This window comes from Oncorhynchus nerka, linkage group LG18 (genome assembly GCF_034236695.1).
Source record: "Oncorhynchus nerka isolate Pitt River linkage group LG18, Oner_Uvic_2.0, whole genome shotgun sequence".
In the NCBI taxonomy this organism is placed as follows: domain Eukaryota; kingdom Metazoa; phylum Chordata; class Actinopteri; order Salmoniformes; family Salmonidae; genus Oncorhynchus; species Oncorhynchus nerka.
In genome coordinates, this window is record NC_088413.1 from 27,450,777 (window position 1) to 27,468,478 (window position 17,702).

The window sequence follows — 17,702 nt, forward strand, 5'->3', positions numbered from 1 at the left end:
AGTCTGTACCTTACGACGGGACAGAACCAGAAGCGTTCTTTCCAGCCGGTCTTCACGTGTGACTTCTGTATCACTAATCAGCAGTGCTGCAGCTCAAACACATCATCGTAAACACGCTGGTCATTCACCGCGGACCCAAACACCTAGTTCCCCATAGTGACGTGTGCTTTTCTAACGGGCCCGGCGGCGAGGGGAAGTAGTTTCACAGAGCGACTCCCCTCTGAAATAACAAGCAAACAGCTGAACACATAACAGGCCCATTAATACTAGGCCTCCATTTCGGGGTAAAACGATGTGGAAAAGACATGTCAGAGTGTAGAGTCTGGGGGTCGTTCCACTGCTCTGAAATCGTCATACATAGAGGATATTAGACTACTAGGGTCTTGTTGGTTCTTACATACTCAGCCTGCTAGCTCTAGATGACTACATAATAACCTACCTCCATCCTCTACTCTTCCAATAGGCTGACAGAACAAAGGGCACTGAGTGAGTCAGGGAACACTTTGCAACACATCACCCCTCCGCTAATTTCAAAGTGAGCGGGGGGTAGTAAAATAACATGAACGGCCTAGTGCCATTAGAAACCAGAAGAGGCCCCCTTTACCTCAGTGGAAAGGGCACATGAAGGGTCTATCCTGATACTGACTGAGAGAAACGGATCATCAGGATCAATGTCTAGTCTACCTGGTAGCCAGATTCAGACATCAGGATCAATGTCTAGTCTACCTGGTAGCCAGATTCAAACATCAGGATCAATGTCTAGTCTACCTGGTAGCCAGATTCAGACATCAGGATCAATGTCTAGTCTACCTGGTAGCCAGATTCAGACATCAGGATCAATGTCTAGTCTGCCTGGTAGCCAGATTCAGACATCAGGATCAATGTCTAGTCTGCCTGGTAGCCAGATTCAGACATCAGGATCAATGTCTAGTCTGCCTGGTAGCCAGATTCAGACATCAGGATCAATGTCTAGTCTGCCTGGTAGCCAGATTCAGACATCAGGATCGATGTCTAATGTCTACCTGCCTGGTAGCCAGATTCAGACATCAGGATCAATAGCCATATTTAAACATCAGGATCAATGTCTAGTCTACCTGGTAGCCAGATTCAAACATCAGGATCAATGTCTAGTCTACCTGGTAGCCAGATTCAGACATCAGGATCAATGTCTAGTCTGCCTGGTAGCCAGATTCAAACATCAGGATCAATGTCTAGTCTACCTGGTAGCCAGATTCAGACATCAGGATCAATGTCTAGTCTACCTGGTAGCCAGATTCAGACATCAGGATCAATGTCTAGTCTACCTGGTAGCCAGATTCAGACATCAGGATCAATGTCTAGTCTACCTGGTAGCCAGATTCAGACATCAGGATCAATGTCTAGTCTACCTGGTAGCCAGATTCAAACGAGGAAGTCAGATGAGGAAGTCAGAGGTAAAAGGCACAAGACAGGCTTTTGGAGAGCGAGCGAGCAGGTGAGGAAGCTGTGTGTGTGTGTGTGTGTGTGTGAGGACGGCATTGACGTGAGACCTTATGACATGAGACAGTGTAATCATGGGCAGCACCTTCCATTACATGAGCTGGCTGACAGGGTCGGAGGGTGACGGGCGCTGGCGTCTATGGTGGAAAAAGGTGCCCGGAGAAGACAGACTGATAATGGGTTGGCATTAATCGAGTAAATTACATGGAGATATGTCTCGGACAATTCACGCAAAGCTCAGGTCAATAACCAGAGAAACGTCTGTGTGATCTAGAAAGGAAACAGGCCTAACCACTGGCTAAATTACACTAGGATAATGATATGAGAAGACAACATGAAAAATCACACACACACACACACACACACACACACACACACACACACACACGAGGGTCAGGCATTCCAGCACATCTCACAGATACAAATCCACTGACTCAACTGCATGAGTGCAATTCAAAAGGCCAGAACATATGGCATAGGTTTCTGCGTGTAGAATAATAGGCTGTCAACCCCCCTCTAAATGCTGTAGTTGTTGTCACGCTCTCCCATCAGGGCCTGAGGGGTTCACCAGTATAATGAGGGTGTGAGTGGGGATACAGGCCTCATTACCAGATATAAAGCCTGTGTTTATCACTTACAGTGAGTGACAGAGCCAAGGACCTTGAAATGTTTCTGTGCCACACTGTCTCAGCCTTCAAGGCGCTCGTTTCATGACATCACAAAGCGCTCAGGGTTCTGCAGGAGAAACGGGCGACGACACACACACACGACAGTGGGATCTTATTAAAGCAATGCTTGATGTGTACTCTCTGCCTTGACATTGTGTGGTGTAGTAGAGAAGCCAGCTAGAGACACACAGAGGGGTCGGCTATCGCCTCGTTGTCTCGCGCTCCTCTTCCAATCTCTCACGTCCTCCGACAAGCCGTCCCCGGAGGGTCTCATTTTAAGTGGGGAAACTGTCCGCCCAGGGTGCGTGTCCTTGTCGTGTTCTGAGAGGGAATGCAAATATTCCTAGGAATAAGGAATTCCTTACAGAACGATGGGAGGAGGGGTTACTAGACAAAAGAGAGATGCTGAAACAATTGGTTTCTGAAGAAGATTCCCCCTCGCACTTGATCTCTTGCCCTCATGTTTAAAACGGCCACATAAAACACCATCAGGTTAACTCAGACAAAGAGTCGGGGGCGAAGAAACAACAAGGAGAAAAATGAAGGCCTAACAGCACAACGGCGAACAAAAGTCATCGAATGTCGACGTCTGACAGCCGCTTCAATTCTGAAATGATGCCCTGTCACGCTGCGCTCGCAGAGTATTGATTTTTCCTGCTGAGGAAAAAATAATCTCATCCAGCCAAACAGATCCCAGAGGCATGCATCGTCCCGATAGTGGCCATCAAGGTTAACGCAGGCGCAACACTTATCAAAGTATCTCTCTCATCCCTCTCTCCTGTCCCTCGCCTGTGGCTGCTGTGGGTTTTTAATGGACTGGTCACAATGCCTAGTTGGCAGGACTCTTCATCTCTCCTCCCAGCGGCATCCTCTCCTCTCTTTCACTCTCTCGCTCTTCTCGTTCCTTCTCCCATTCCCCCCCTTCCCTCCCTGCTCAAACCAGCAGCTGTGTCAAGCCCCGCTCCAATCAGTAGCTACCATTAGTCTAAGCTGGGCTGAAGGTTCCATCCACTCTGACTCCAGAAGCACTCCAAGGTCGCGCCAGCACGTGACGAATCACACCTGTTAACTGTCCTCTCCGGGGTGAAAAATAGTCAAATGAAGGCAGAGGCGCTGCAGATGAAAAATAATCCACTTCTTCTGGAACGCTGGCTAGCGCTCGGCTAGTTGTCTGGATGCAGAGTAATGATTCCAAACAGAAGAGATAACAACAGGAACGCACCAAGGACATACCCTTTCTTCTTTTAGTGCTGTACATTTAACACATTTAACTCCACATCAGGATTGTGTCTGCCTTAAAAATGCATTCAATTGTACTTGAGAATCTGCTTATTCCACATATTTAATTTGAAGAATACACAGCCTTATTCAATACTATACAACATAATTATCCTTTCCAAGAATTCCTCTCCAACTCCTCAGTAAAATGAAATCAATAAAATGATGTCCCTCTATGGGATAACAAAGATGGTAGGCAAGGCAAGAGCCCTACTCCAGAGACTAAAGTGTCAGTTTGCATGTAGTAAAGGGGACTAGGGAGTCGGGAGGAGGTGCTCGTATATGTGCTATTCACAGCTCTGGGTCAGCTGGGCAAAGATAATGATGTGAGGAGCGGTGCAAGAGGCATCACCTAGGGACTTAATTACACACAGAGAAGAGCCAGACACTGGGATACTAGTCTCTCTCCCCCTCTCCCGGGTAAGTACTCTCTCTCTCCCCCTCTCCCGGGTAAGTTCTCTCTCTCTGAGGGTAGAGGTAGACAGAGATACAGAATACTGCTGGTTAAGTACTTTCTCTCTCGCTGAGGGTAGAGGTAGACAGAGATATAGAATACTGCTGGGTAAGTACTCTCTGAGGGTAGAGGTAGACAGATACAGAATACTGCTGGGTAAGTACTCTCTCTCTCTGAGGGTAGAGGTAGACAGATATATAGAATACTGCTGGGTAAGTACTCTCTGAGGGTAGAGGTAGACAGAGATATAGAATACTGCTGGGTAAGTACTCTCTCTGAGGGTAGAGGTAGACAGATATATAGAATACTGCTGGGTAAGTACTCTCTGAGGGTAGAGGTAGACAGAGATATAGAATACTGCTGGGTAAGTACTCTCTGAGGGTAGAGGTAGACAAGAGATATAGAATACTGCTGGGTAAGTACTCTCTGAGGGTAGAGGTAGACAGAGATATAGAATACTGCTGGGTAAGTACTCTCTCTCTGAGGGTAGAGGTAGACAGAGATATAGAATACTGCTGGGTAAGTTCTCTCTCTCTGAGGATAGAGGTAGACAGATATATAGAATACTGCTGGGTAAGTACTCTCTGAGGGTAGAGGTAGACAGAGATATAGAATACTGCTGGGTAAGTACTCTCTGAGGGTAGAGGTAGACAGATACAGAATACTGCTGGGTAAGTACTCTCTCTCTCTGAGGGTAGAGGTAGACAGAGATATAGAATACTGCTGGGTAAGTACTCTCTGAGGGTAGAGGTAGACAGATACAGAATACTGCTGGGTAAGTACTCTCTCTCTCTGAGGGTAGAGGTAGACAGATATATAGAATACTGCTGGGTAAGTACTCTCTGAGGGTAGAGGTAGACAGAGATATAGAATACTGCTGGGTAAGTACTCTCTCTCTGATGGTAGAGGTAGACAGAGATATAGAATACTGCTGGGTAAGTACTCTCTGAGGGTAGAGGTAGACAAGAGATATAGAATACTGCTGGGTAAGTACTCTCTGAGGGTAGAGGTAGACAAGAGATATAGAATACTGCTGGGTAAGTACTCTCTGAGGGTAGAGGTAGACAAGAGATATAGAATACTGCTGGGTAAGTACTCTCTGAGGGTAGAGGTAGACAGAGATATAGAATACTGCTGGGTAAGTACTCTCTCTCTCTGAGGGTAGAGGTAGACAGATATATAGAATACTGCTGGGTAAGTACTCTCTGAGGGTAGAGGTAGACAGATATATAGAATACTGCTGGGTAAGTACTCTCTGAGGGTAGAGGTAGACAGAGATATAGAATACTGCTGGGTAAGTACTCTCTCTGAGGGTAGAGGTAGACAGAGATATAGAATACTGCTGGGTAAGTACTCTCTCTCTGAGGGTAGAGGTAGACAGAGATATAGAATACTGCTGGGTAAGTAATCTCTCTCTGAGGGTAGAGGTAGACAGAGATATAGAATACTGCTGGGTAAGTTCTCTCTCTCTGAGGATAGAGGTAGACAGATATATAGAATACTGCTGGGTAAGTACTCTCTGAGGGTAGAGGTAGACAGAGATATAGAATACTGCTGGGTAAGTACTCTCTCTCTGAGGGTAGAGGTAGACAGAGATATAGAATACTGCTGGGTAAGTACTCTCTCTCTGATGGTAGAGGTAGACAGAGATATAGAATACTGCTGGGTAAGTACTCTCTGAGGGTAGAGGTAGACAAGAGATATAGAATACTGCTGGGTAAGTACTCTCTGAGGGTAGAGGTAGACAAGAGATATAGAATACTGCTGGGTAAGTACTCTCTGAGGGTAGAGGTAGACAGATACAGAATACTGCTGGGTAAGTACTCTCTCTCTCTGAGGGTAGAGGTAGACAGATATATAGAATACTGCTGGGTAAGTACTCTCTGAGGGTAGAGGTAAACAGAGATATAGAATACTGCTGGGTAAGTACTCTCTGAGGGTAGAGGTAGACAGATACAGAATACTGCTGGGTAAGTACTCTCTCTCTCTGAGGGTAGAGGTAGACAGATATATAGAATACTGCTGGGTAAGTACTCTCTGAGGGTAGAGGTAGACAGAGATATAGAATACTGCTGGGTAAGTACTCTCTCTCTGATGGTAGAGGTAGACAGATATATAGAATACTGCTGGGTAAGTACTCTCTGAGGGTAGAGGTAGACAAGAGATATAGAATACTGCTGGGTAAGTACTCTCTGAGGGTAGAGGTAGACAAGAGATATAGAATACTGCTGGGTAAGTACTCTCTGAGGGTAGAGGTAGACAGAGATATAGAATACTGCTGGGTAAGTACTCTCTCTCTGAGGGTAGAGGTAGACAGAGATATAGAATACTGCTGGGTAAGTTCTCTCTCTCTGAGGATAGAGGTAGACAGATATATAGAATACTGCTGGGTAAGTACTCTCTGAGGGTAGAGGTAGACAGAGATATAGAATACTGCTGGGTAAGTACTCTCTGAGGGTAGAGGTAGACAGATACAGAATACTGCTGGGTAAGTACTCTCTCTCTCTGAGGGTAGAGGTAGACAGAGATATAGAATACTGCTGGGTAAGTACTCTCTGAGGGTAGAGGTAGACAGATACAGAATACTGCTGGGTAAGTAATCTCTCTCTGAGGGTAGAGGTAGACAGAGATATAGAATACTGCTGGGTAAGTTCTCTCTCTCTGAGGATAGAGGTAGACAGATATATAGAATACTGCTGGGTAAGTACTCTCTGAGGGTAGAGGTAGACAAGAGATATAGAATACTGCTGGGTAAGTACTCTCTGAGGGTAGAGGTAGACAGAGATATAGAATACTGCTGGGTAAGTACTCTCTCTCTGAGGGTAGAGGTAGACAGAGATATAGAATACTGCTGGGTAAGTTCTCTCTCTCTGAGGGTAGAGGTAGACAGATATATAGAATACTGCTGGGTAAGTACTCTCTGAGGGTAGAGGTAGACAGAGATATAGAATACTGCTGGGTAAGTACTCTCTGAGGGTAGAGGTAGACAGAGATATAGAATACTGCTGGGTAAGTACTCTCTCTCTGAGGGTAGAGGTAGACAGAGATATAGAATACTGCTGGGTAAGTACTCTCTCTCTGAGGGTAGAGGTAGACAGAGATATAGAATACTGCTGGGTAAGTAATCTCTCTCTGAGGGTAGAGGTAGACAGAGATATAGAATACTGCTGGGTAAGTTCTCTCTCTCTGAGGATAGAGGTAGACAGATATATAGAATACTGCTGGGTAAGTACTCTCTGAGGGTAGAGGTAGACAGAGATATAGAATACTGATGGGTAAGTACTCTCTGAGGGTAGAGGTAGACAGATACAGAATACTGCTGGGTAAGTACTCTCTCTAACTGAGGGTAGAGGTAGACAGATATATAGAATACTGCTGGGTAAGTACTCTCTGAGGGTAGAGGTAGACAGAGATATAGAATACTGCTGGGTAAGTACTCTCTGAGGGTAGAGGTAGACAGAGATATAGAATACTGCTGGGTAAGTACTCTCTCTCTCTCTGAGGGTAGAGGTAGACAGATATATAGAATACTGCTGGGTAAGTACTCTCTGAGGGTAGAGGTAGACAGATATATAGAATACTGCTGGGTAAGTACTCTCTGAGGGTAGAGGTAGACAGAGATATAGAATACTGCTGGGTAAGTACTCTCTGAGGGTAGAGGTAGACAGAGATATAGAATACTGCTGGGTAAGTACTCTCTCTCTGAGGGTAGAGGTAGACAGAGATATAGAATACTGCTGGGTAAGTACTCTCTCTCTGAGGGTAGAGGTAGACAGAGATATAGAATACTGCTGGGTAAGTAATCTCTCTCTGAGGGTAGAGGTAGACAGAGATATAGAATACTGCTGGGTAAGTTCTCTCTCTCTGAGGATAGAGGTAGACAGATATATAGAATACTGCTGGGTAAGTACTCTCTGAGGGTAGAGGTAGACAGAGATATAGAATACTGCTGGGTAAGTACTCTCTGAGGGTAGAGGTAGACAGATACAGAATACTGCTGGGTAAGTACTCTCTCTCTCTGAGGGTAGAGGTAGACAGATATATAGAATACTGCTGGGTAAGTACTCTCTGAGGGTAGAGGTAGACAGAGATATAGAATACTGCTGGGTAAGTACTCTCTCTCTCTGAGGGTAGAGGTAGACAGATATATAGAATACTGCTGGGTAAGTACTCTCTCTGAGGGTAGAGGTAGACAGATATATAGAATACTGCTGGGTAAGTACTCTCTGAGGGTAGAGGTAGACAGAGATATAGAATACTGCTGGGTAAGTACTCTCTGAGGGTAGAGGTAGACAGAGATATAGAATACTGCTGGGTAAGTACTCTCTCTCTGAGGGTAGAGGTAGACAGAGATATAGAATACTGCTGGGTAAGTACTCTCTCTCTGAGGGTAGAGGTAGACAGAGATATAGAATACTGCTGGGTAAGTAATCTCTCTCTGAGGGTAGAGGTAGACAGAGATATAGAATACTGCTGGGTAAGTTCTCTCTCTCTGAGGATAGAGGTAGACAGATATATAGAATACTGCTGGGTAAGTACTCTCTGAGGGTAGAGGTAGACAGAGATATAGAATACTGCTGGGTAAGTACTCTCTCTGAGGGTAGAGGTAGACAGAGATATAGAATACTGCTGGGTAAGTACTCTCTGATGGTAGAGGTAGACAGAGATATAGAATACTGCTGGGTAAGTACTCTCTGAGGGTAGAGGTAGACAAGAGATATAGAATACTGCTGGGTAAGTACTCTCTGAGGGTAGAGGTAGACAAGAGATATAGAATACTGCTGGGTAAGTACTCTCTGAGGGTAGAGGTAGACAGAGATATAGAATACTGCTGGGTAAGTACTCTCTCTCTCTGAGGGTAGAGGTAGACAGATATATAGAATACTGCTGGGTAAGTACTCTCTCTGAGGGTAGAGGTAGACAGATATATAGAATACTGCTGGGTAAGTACTCTCTGAGGGTAGAGGTAGACAGAGATATAGAATACTGCTGGGTAAGTACTCTCTGAGGGTAGAGGTAGACAGAGATATAGAATACTGCTGGGTAAGTAGTCTCTCTCTGAGGGTAGAGGTAGACAGAGATATAGAATACTGCTGGGTAAGTACTCTCTCTGAGGGTAGAGGTAGACAGAGATATAGAATACTGCTGGGTAAGTAATCTCTCTCTGAGGGTAGAGGTAGACAGAGATATAGAATACTGCTGGGTAAGTTCTCTCTCTCTGAGGATAGAGGTAGACAGATATATAGAATACTGCTGGGTAAGTACTCTCTGAGGGTAGAGGTAGACAGAGATATAGAATACTGCTGGGTAAGTACTCTCTCTCTGAGGGTAGAGGTAGACAGAGATATAGAATACTGCTGGGTAAGTACTCTCTCTCTGATGATAGAGGTAGACAGAGATATAGAATACTGCTGGGTAAGTACTCTCTGAGGGTAGAGGTAGACAGAGATATAGAATACTGCTGGGTAAGTACTCTCTCTCTGAGGGTAGAGGTAGACAGATATATAGAATACTGCTGGGTAAGTACTCTCTCGCTGAGGGTAGAGGTAGACAGAGATATAGAATACTGCTGGGTAAGTATTAGAGGTCGTCCGATTAATCGGAATGGGCGATTAATTAGGTCCGATTTCACGTTTTCATAACAATCGTAATCGGCCTTTTTGGACACCGATTATGGCCGATTACATTGCACTCCACGAGGAGACTGTGTGGCAGGCTGACTACCTGTTACGCAAATGCAGTAAGCCAAGGTAAGGTGCTAGCTAGCATTAAACTTCTCATAACAAACAATCAATCTTAACATAATCACAAGTTAACTACACATGGTTGATGATATTACTAGTTTATCTAGCGTGTCCTGTGTTGCATATAATCGATGCGGTGCCTGTTAATTTGTCATTGAATCACAGCCCTACTTCGCCAAACGGGTGATTTAAGCACTGTCGTTGCACCAATGTGTACCTAACCATAGACATCAATGCCTTTCTTAAAATCAATACAGGTAGGCAGAGATTTAGAATACTGCTGGGTAAGTTGAATCTACTTGCTTTATCCTGTCATAATATACGAATCAAACTACTGAATCCCAAACGAATCCCACTAATAACAGCTAACAAGCCTCCCCGGCATTACCCAGAGGGTCTCACCAGCACCATAGTGAGATGGCTGTTCTCCCAGCTCTATAAACCACCGCTGTGACCACCTTATGACAGGTGACGACTGTCGGTCAGAGCGGTGAGTGTTGTGTGTTGATACATTGTAAACAATGTGTCAGATGGTGGCACCTGACGCCTGTCGGGCTACAGCCAGAGTGGTGACCTGCAGGGGGCTCTTCTAGACGGTATGGGAGATTGGGGTCACAACCTATCCTCTGACATTGAAACAGTTTGTTGTGGAATTCTCTCACACTGAAGCAGATGGTTTATAGACCTATGAAGATAACCACATTTGGTCCAAGCACCCTATAAACGGCAGTGTTTGTTCTTGACCAGAACGGAGCTTTTTTCCTTTACAGCAGGTTACATTATAGCACCGAAGCATAGGCTGTTGGCTTTGTTTTTTTGTGTTATAAATAGCGAAAATGTTTAACCGTTATGTTCATTTTGTTTCACTTCAAAATGTAAATTGTGTCACCCTCCGTTCCATGGCGTTTCAAACGTTAAGAGTGCAGTCAATTCTTTGTGTGTGTCCTGTCCATGGCTGTGATCTGTGAGGAAGAGTAAGCTCAGTGCACTGTGTGGGGGCGTTGTGCTAACGACGCTGTCGTGATGGAATATAATGAGCATCAGCTCAATGTTAATGTCATTAACTCTGAGGCGAGAGGAGAAGAGAGGGATCGCCTTACAAGCCAGACAGAGGGGGACAATGACGCTAAGTCGCTAATTACGGAGACATCGCTAGCTGGATCTCCCGGCTTTTATAGCATCTAGAGAGAGAGTCAATTCAATTAGTCGTATATTACAGCGGCTGGGGGAAGAATCAACGACTGGGTATTGGGGGAGAGAAAGTCAGAGAGAGAGAAAGAAGGAGAGGCGGATAAAAGAAAAGACCTGGGTCTTCCTCACTCTTAAAGAACCAACCGTGGGGTATAAAAAAAAGAAAGAGTGAGATAAAATAAATGATCTGGGTCTTCCGTATCTCTGACCTCCTCTGCTCTCGTGGCCCCGCAACCCACCACATTTCATCCTTAATGAAAGGATGCTGTAAAAACCTCTCATCGTAGTAGGAGGGCCGTGGCCATGCGATCTGCAGATCTCTTCCACGTTAAGGATCCCATTAGATAGAGAACACTAAAAGGTCATTGGATTTCCCCCTCCAGTTATCTTCATCTCTGTCACCCTCAAACCGCTATAATAACTTACTCTCCAGGCCAAAGATAACTCAATTCAGAGAGAGAGAGAGAAAAAGAGAGAGAGAAAAGGAGAGAGAGAAAAAGAGAGAGAGAAAAAGAGAGAGAGAGAGAGGGATGGAGGGGGAGAGAGAGACCAAGAGAAAGAAAGAGAGGGATGGGGTGAGAGGAGAGAGGGAGAGAGAGAGAGAGAGCATATGTTACGAGTCTCCAAAGCAAAGGGTGTCTAAATCACGCGGCTCCTCTATCACACCCTTCCCGTGGATATGAACTCTGACAGGGAGCAAACATAAATTTGTTTTTATCTATTGAATAATTCACTTTCCTGGTGGCTGCCGTTTCCTTCACGGTCCGTGTCTGTAGTGGTAGAGAGCCACTGCCAAAGGACCTAGTCCCAGACCCCTGCCAGGGTGGAGAAGGACTACTCTGTTCCCCAAGTGATAGTCAACAGGAAACACACAAAAGGTGCAATTCATTTCAGCTGTAAGATTCTTTAAAACAGTGAAGGGTGTGGCAGTCAGGGCACAACCAAATCCCCTACTTTATGCACTCGGCCACACCCCAACATGTTTCTATTTCTGTCCTCCAACAGTAAACCTGAGAAGCAGGTGAACAAACACTGATTTAAAAAATAAATAAAAAATTGAAGACCGAGAGGAACTGTTTTCCCCTGGGGCATGTTTCATTGGGGCTGTTATTTTTATGGTGGCGGTGCAAAATGAAACCATGAAACCGATGGCTCGAGGAGGGCTCAAGCCAGAGCCGGAATGGAGGAAAATCAATACGGCAATATCAGTGGTTGCACTTATCAGGGCCTCACTTCTTCCAGAGGTCACAGAGGAGCGGCTACATTTAAGTGGGGAATTCAATTGTGAAACATAGATTTGGCCTTAGCTATGGTGGGTATCTGATTACAGTTGATTGGCTATACTGTAGGGGCTGAGGGGAGAGAACAGAGAGAGAATACTAAACAACAGTCTTGAACAAAGAGAGTTAACAGTTGGCTACGGTGGTTAGTGGGTATCTGATTACAGTTGATTGGGCTGAGAGGAAGGAAGGTGTGGTTGGACACAAATACAACAAAGAGTTCTAACACTTTGTGTGATATGTGGGTTGCGTAGTGAAATAGGTCCGCAGACAGTGCTTGGGACAGAGAATCCCAATCCCAATGGCTTTCACATAAGAAACAAACAAAACAGTTGTGGTACACATGTACCCAATACTAAATCTATTAGGGGTTAATGAGTGGAATCCAAGAACACAAATACTATCTCCCTAACAGAATAGAATGAGATTTCAGCCTGTTAAAACGTATTCTGTCTCCACCGCTGTGGTTTTACTGGAGACAACCGGGGACTGTAGCTACTAAATAATACAGGAACAGGAAACAATGATGTCCTTGGCTGTCTTTGAGGCTCGTCAGACACATCCTCATTCTGTAACTCAATGGTACTGTCAAAGACTACCACCCACCCACCCACCCACCCACACACACACAAAACAACTATACTGGGCCTGCTTGGAAGACGATGGAGAGAAAACGGAGACACTAACTAGGCCCTCTTGTAGGACGATGTGGGAAAAATAGGTCCAATGTAACGACACAATGTGTTCCTTTTGCATTCATTACAGTATATCAGAGCAGGATCCAGTCGAAGGATGTTTCCTCCTGTAGGACTCCTCAGTGCCAGAGGGAGACAGATGATAGGATGAGGGACTAGTGATGCGGACAGGAACATCACCACCACTATGTGGGCCAATTAGATAGAATTGGAGAGCTGGGGACAGCCCCTGGTGTGTGTGTGTGTGTGTGTGTGTGTGTGTGTGTGTGTGTGTGCGCGTTTCCATCGGTGCAGACATATCCTGCCCCTCACTCGGCTGAGAGAACATAACATGGCCTAATCATGGTGAGTTTGAGGGAGGAAATGGGGAGTGATGGGGACACGGACTCAGACACCACTCCTGTTCATAACCTCAGGGCAGAGTGAGGTAGAGGCTAGTTTGTGAGCCCTGTGCTGTGTTCTTATGGAGCTGCCAACTATCTGTGCTGTGCCTCAGGCCCCTCCTCCTCTCCACACCTCTATCTTGCTGTTGTTCACACAGCTGTCTGATATACACACACACACACACACACACACACACACACACGCCCTGTGTGTGGAGTGTTAGCCTCGCCAAATAGGCTGTGTGTCAAGCATTAGAAATCTGCATAAACACCCGGGTCTGCCTGCCCCGCAATAACGATGAATGGACGACTGGTCGAGTCAGAACACACCTCCCGAGGAAATGATTGACAGGGTGAGGCCGGTGGGTGGAAAGGAGGTGGACAGTGTGTACTGCTGTTGCCAGTCAGATAGATATGCCGACTCTACTAGGGTATGCATCCCAAATCACACCATATTCCCTCTATGGGCCCTGGTCAAAAGTAATGCACTAAATAGGGAATAGGGTGCTATTTGGGACACAAGCTAGAAGAACATGGGAGCAAACATTCAAACGAACCGAGGCAACCAACCAACCTGAGGCAAACCATCGACATGCTTTCCTTTCCACCCCCTCAACAATTTGCTTTAAACAGTCATGAGGGCTTTTTTTCACTTCTGTAGGAGAGACCCTGCCTTGAACCTTAAAGAAAGCATAACATTTTACAACTACGGTAAGGGGGCGAGTGAGGGTGGAGGGACGGGGGGTTGAGACAGTCGGCCCTTCAGACCAGCAGTTCTGTGGGCTGTCTGCAGGTTTAAGTACTGCCAGGGTCTTGAGAAAGGAGGGGGGAATGAAGGGAGTGATGGAGAGGGAGGGGAGGATGCTGTATTCCTGTCACTGTGGAAATACTCCCCCAGCGGGACTATAACAGACAGGCTCTCAGCAGGGCAGGAAATGATTCAGAGAGATCAGGACGGAGACAGAGGAGAGAGGGATGAAGGAGGGGGGTGGAGGCTGGCACTAGGCCGGGAGGTTGGCGCTATGCTGGGAGGTTGGCGCTATGCTGGGAGGTTGGCGCTAGGCCGGGAGGTACAGGGATAAATTAACATGGAGGCTGTTTGGCTAGGATGCCGTGCCAAATGTAAACTACAGCCGGCCACTCCAGTGTAAGATGTTATTATACGTGTTGGGGTTGTCTTTGAAAAGACAACATTTGTTCTCTAGGTTGCTATGACAGGTCTGTATTGACTTGACAGACCGTCATGTGTGTGTGTGTGTGTCTGTGTGTGTATATAGGACTTTATACCCCCTCGCTGGGTGTTACATTCTGAGCTGTTTTTGTTCAATATGGCCAGACAGCACATGAAAATATTTAACTATCAACCTATCCTATCAACCTCAGCTTAATGGGATCTGCTTAAAGCTATGAATATACTAAAATAACTCCTGCTGCTCTCACAAAAAGACATGGAAAGGATAAATAAATTAGGACTATGTTTCTGTTCCAAGATACGAGGGTCATGAAAGGGGTTGGAAGTTATGGGTTCATTGTTAAGTTTTTCTCTTCAAGTCATTCTCCCTCTCAAGCTAAAATCAGGACTCCATTTTGGATTGAATGGATTTTCCTGTTTGCTGGCTACCTGCACCAGCCTGGGTCATTTCAAATTCCTATATTATGTCAGGAGCCATTTTGGATCAAGTATGTTCTCTTGTTTACCAGCTGCCTGGTCTATTCTCCTCAATCATTCACCCGAGCTTAAATCTAGACTCCATTTTGGATTTAATGTGCTAGTTTCATGTTAGCCAGTTTCCTGGCCCAGACTGTATTTTACCTCAAACTCAGCGTGTTTGTGGATGTCCTCGGCTCTCTGTCGGCTCAGGATGAACTCAGCCTCATTGGCCACCCGCACCAGGTGGTCCTTCATGGTGTGGCTCAGTAGCCTGAGAGAGAGGAAGGACAGAGGAAGGACAATAAAACTGGTGGAAGACATACAAAAAATATTATTATTTAGTAAGTGGTCAAACAAAGTTAATTAATTGACTAATAGGTGATAGGTTGAAACCTGTTCAATCAGGTTTTCATACATCATAAAAACTGCACAAACAAGCTCTCACAATGTGCTACAATATGAGTGCTGCAGTCTCTGAACATGGAAAACCTCCCCTTTAATAACCATACAACATCCATAAAATGGAAGACCTCCCCTTTAATAACTGTACAACATCCATAAAATGGAAGACCTCCACTTTAATAACCGTTCAACATCCATAAAATGGAAGACCTCCCCTTTAATAACTGTATAACATCCATAAAATGGAAGACCTCCCCTTTAATAACTGTATAACATCCATAAAATTGATGACCTCCCCTTTAATAACCCTATAACATACATAAAATTGAAGACCTCCCCTTTAACATGCATAAAAAGAGGAAAATTAAGCATGCAAAATGAGCAGGAAATGTGATTAGGACAAGACACACACACACACAAAATCCTTTTAACAGGGACCTTACATGCGCTAATTGATTTGATAATGATATGCATCTGACACAGGGGGAACCTTTGCTCCTGTTACTACATATGTAGCCCTTCCTCTTATCTAAGCTAATAAAACATTCATGTGTGTGTGTGTGCATCTGTGTGTGCGTGTATGTGCGTGTATAGGGGCCAGAGAGGCCACTCACTGGCCCCAGAGGTCAGGCCTGTGCAAAGTGGAACAATAACAGGCTAGGGGCCGGGCCTGGGGCCTGTAACCCAAGCCTGCTGTTTCAGAGCAGGGCAACGGGGGAGCGGAGGTGCCTGGGTCTCGGTAGCCTCTCCAACCCCCGGCCCCTGGCCCAGCCATCAATAACCTCAACACTCTCTTTATGACGCCTTACTCTACACTCTTTTCACACATAGGCAGGCACACACAGATAAAACCATGTACAGACACACACGAGCATACATACACACACACCCACGAATATAGTACGTGCGCACACTTGGAAAGTCACACATACCTCACCCAAACCGCTCACACACACACCTCTTCCACATACACACACACCTCTAAACAGGGAGTTGATGGGGTATAGTGTTACAGCCCCCCATTGCAAATCAACAGGCTTTCACTGAGACCCAGTTCTAGATTACAAAGCAGCCCCTCTGGAGTGGATTACAACCTCCTCATCCTCTAATCCTTCCACTTTTCTTCCTCCTCTATCCTACTCCTTCCCTCCTTCTGCTTCTCTTCCACCTCTTCTTCCTCTCCTCTCTCTTCGATTCTCTCCTCCTCCTTTGCCTCCTCCTCCTCTTACTACTTGTGTGTGTGAGCTTGTGTATGTGTGTGTGTGTGAGGAAGTCCATCAGTGGATGCATTAACATTATCCTAGATTAGCGTTCGGTAATTCTCCAGCCCGGGGGATCGTTAATGTAAATCCAGGACCTCTAACTCCAAATTGATGGTAGTTGTTTGGTCCCAGGAGTGATATGGGAATGCTGATCCTGGATAGTACGGACAGCAGAAGGGACATGGAGAGGGACAAGGAAGATGGGAGATTTCCCAAGCGTCATGAGGAGTCAGGGATTGCAGTCACCCCTGTCACCCGTCCTCCGTCAGTCCCTCCCTCCGGGACAGGCAGGTATTGACAGAGCCTTGAACTCTATACGGCTCCCCTCAGTGCCACAGATCCTCTTTACTCCAGTATGGATTTCTCTCTTCAATAGAGGCCCTAATGGTGACCATGAGGGCCTGGAGCCTCGAGGGCCAGGGGCCGCGCTATGGATCGGCCAGAGTGGGACATAATGAAGTGGTGATGGTCGGAGAGGGTCGGACGGTGTGTGTCCGCGTGCGTGTCAGAAAACGTACCTGCCCTCGTTGACCAGCTCGATGAAGGCCAAGCCTGCGTTCTTCTGGATAGAGTTCTGCCACTCCTGAAACACAAACACTGGGACATTATCAACAACACAGAAACCACATACTGAGACATTAGCAACAACACAGAAACCGCATACTGGGGACATTAGCAACAACAGAGAAACCACATACTGGGACATTAGCAACAACACAGAAACCGCATACTGGGACATTAGCAACAACACAGAAACCGCATACTGGGACATTAGCAACAACACAGAAACCGCATACAGGGACATTAGCAACAACACAGAAACCACATACTGGGACATTAGAAACAACACAGAAACCGCATACTGGGACATTAGCAACAACACAGAAACCGCATACGGGGACATTAGCAACAACACAGAAACCACATACTGGGACATTAGCAACAACACAGAAACCGCATACTGGGACATTAGCAACAACACAGAAACCGCATACTGGGACATGAGCAACAACACAGAAACCGCATACTGAGACATGAGCAACAACACAGAAACCGCATACTGAGACATGAGCAACAACACAGAACCCGCATACTGGGACATGAGCAACAGCACAGAACCCGCATACTGGGACATGAGCAACAACACAGAACCCGCATACTGGGACATGAGCAACAACACAGAAACCGCATACTGGGGACATTAGCAACAACAGA

At 45.8% G+C, this 17,702-nt stretch overlaps 1 protein-coding gene across 1 annotated transcript in view; it reads right to left on the reverse strand.

Annotated features, from left to right (window-relative positions):
• The window catches only part of LOC115124987 (lipopolysaccharide-responsive and beige-like anchor protein), a 295,611-nt gene that overhangs the window by 193,667 nt on the left and 84,242 nt on the right, over positions 1–17,702 (reverse strand). The window contains exons 12-14 of the mRNA XM_065003331.1: positions 17,574–17,646; positions 17,006–17,117; positions 14,986–15,094 (exon numbers count right to left, since the gene is read on the reverse strand). Of these exons, the coding sequence (XP_064859403.1) occupies positions 14,986–15,094; positions 17,006–17,117; positions 17,574–17,646 (294 nt within the window). The remainder of the gene's footprint in view (positions 1–14,985; positions 15,095–17,005; positions 17,118–17,573; positions 17,647–17,702) is intronic.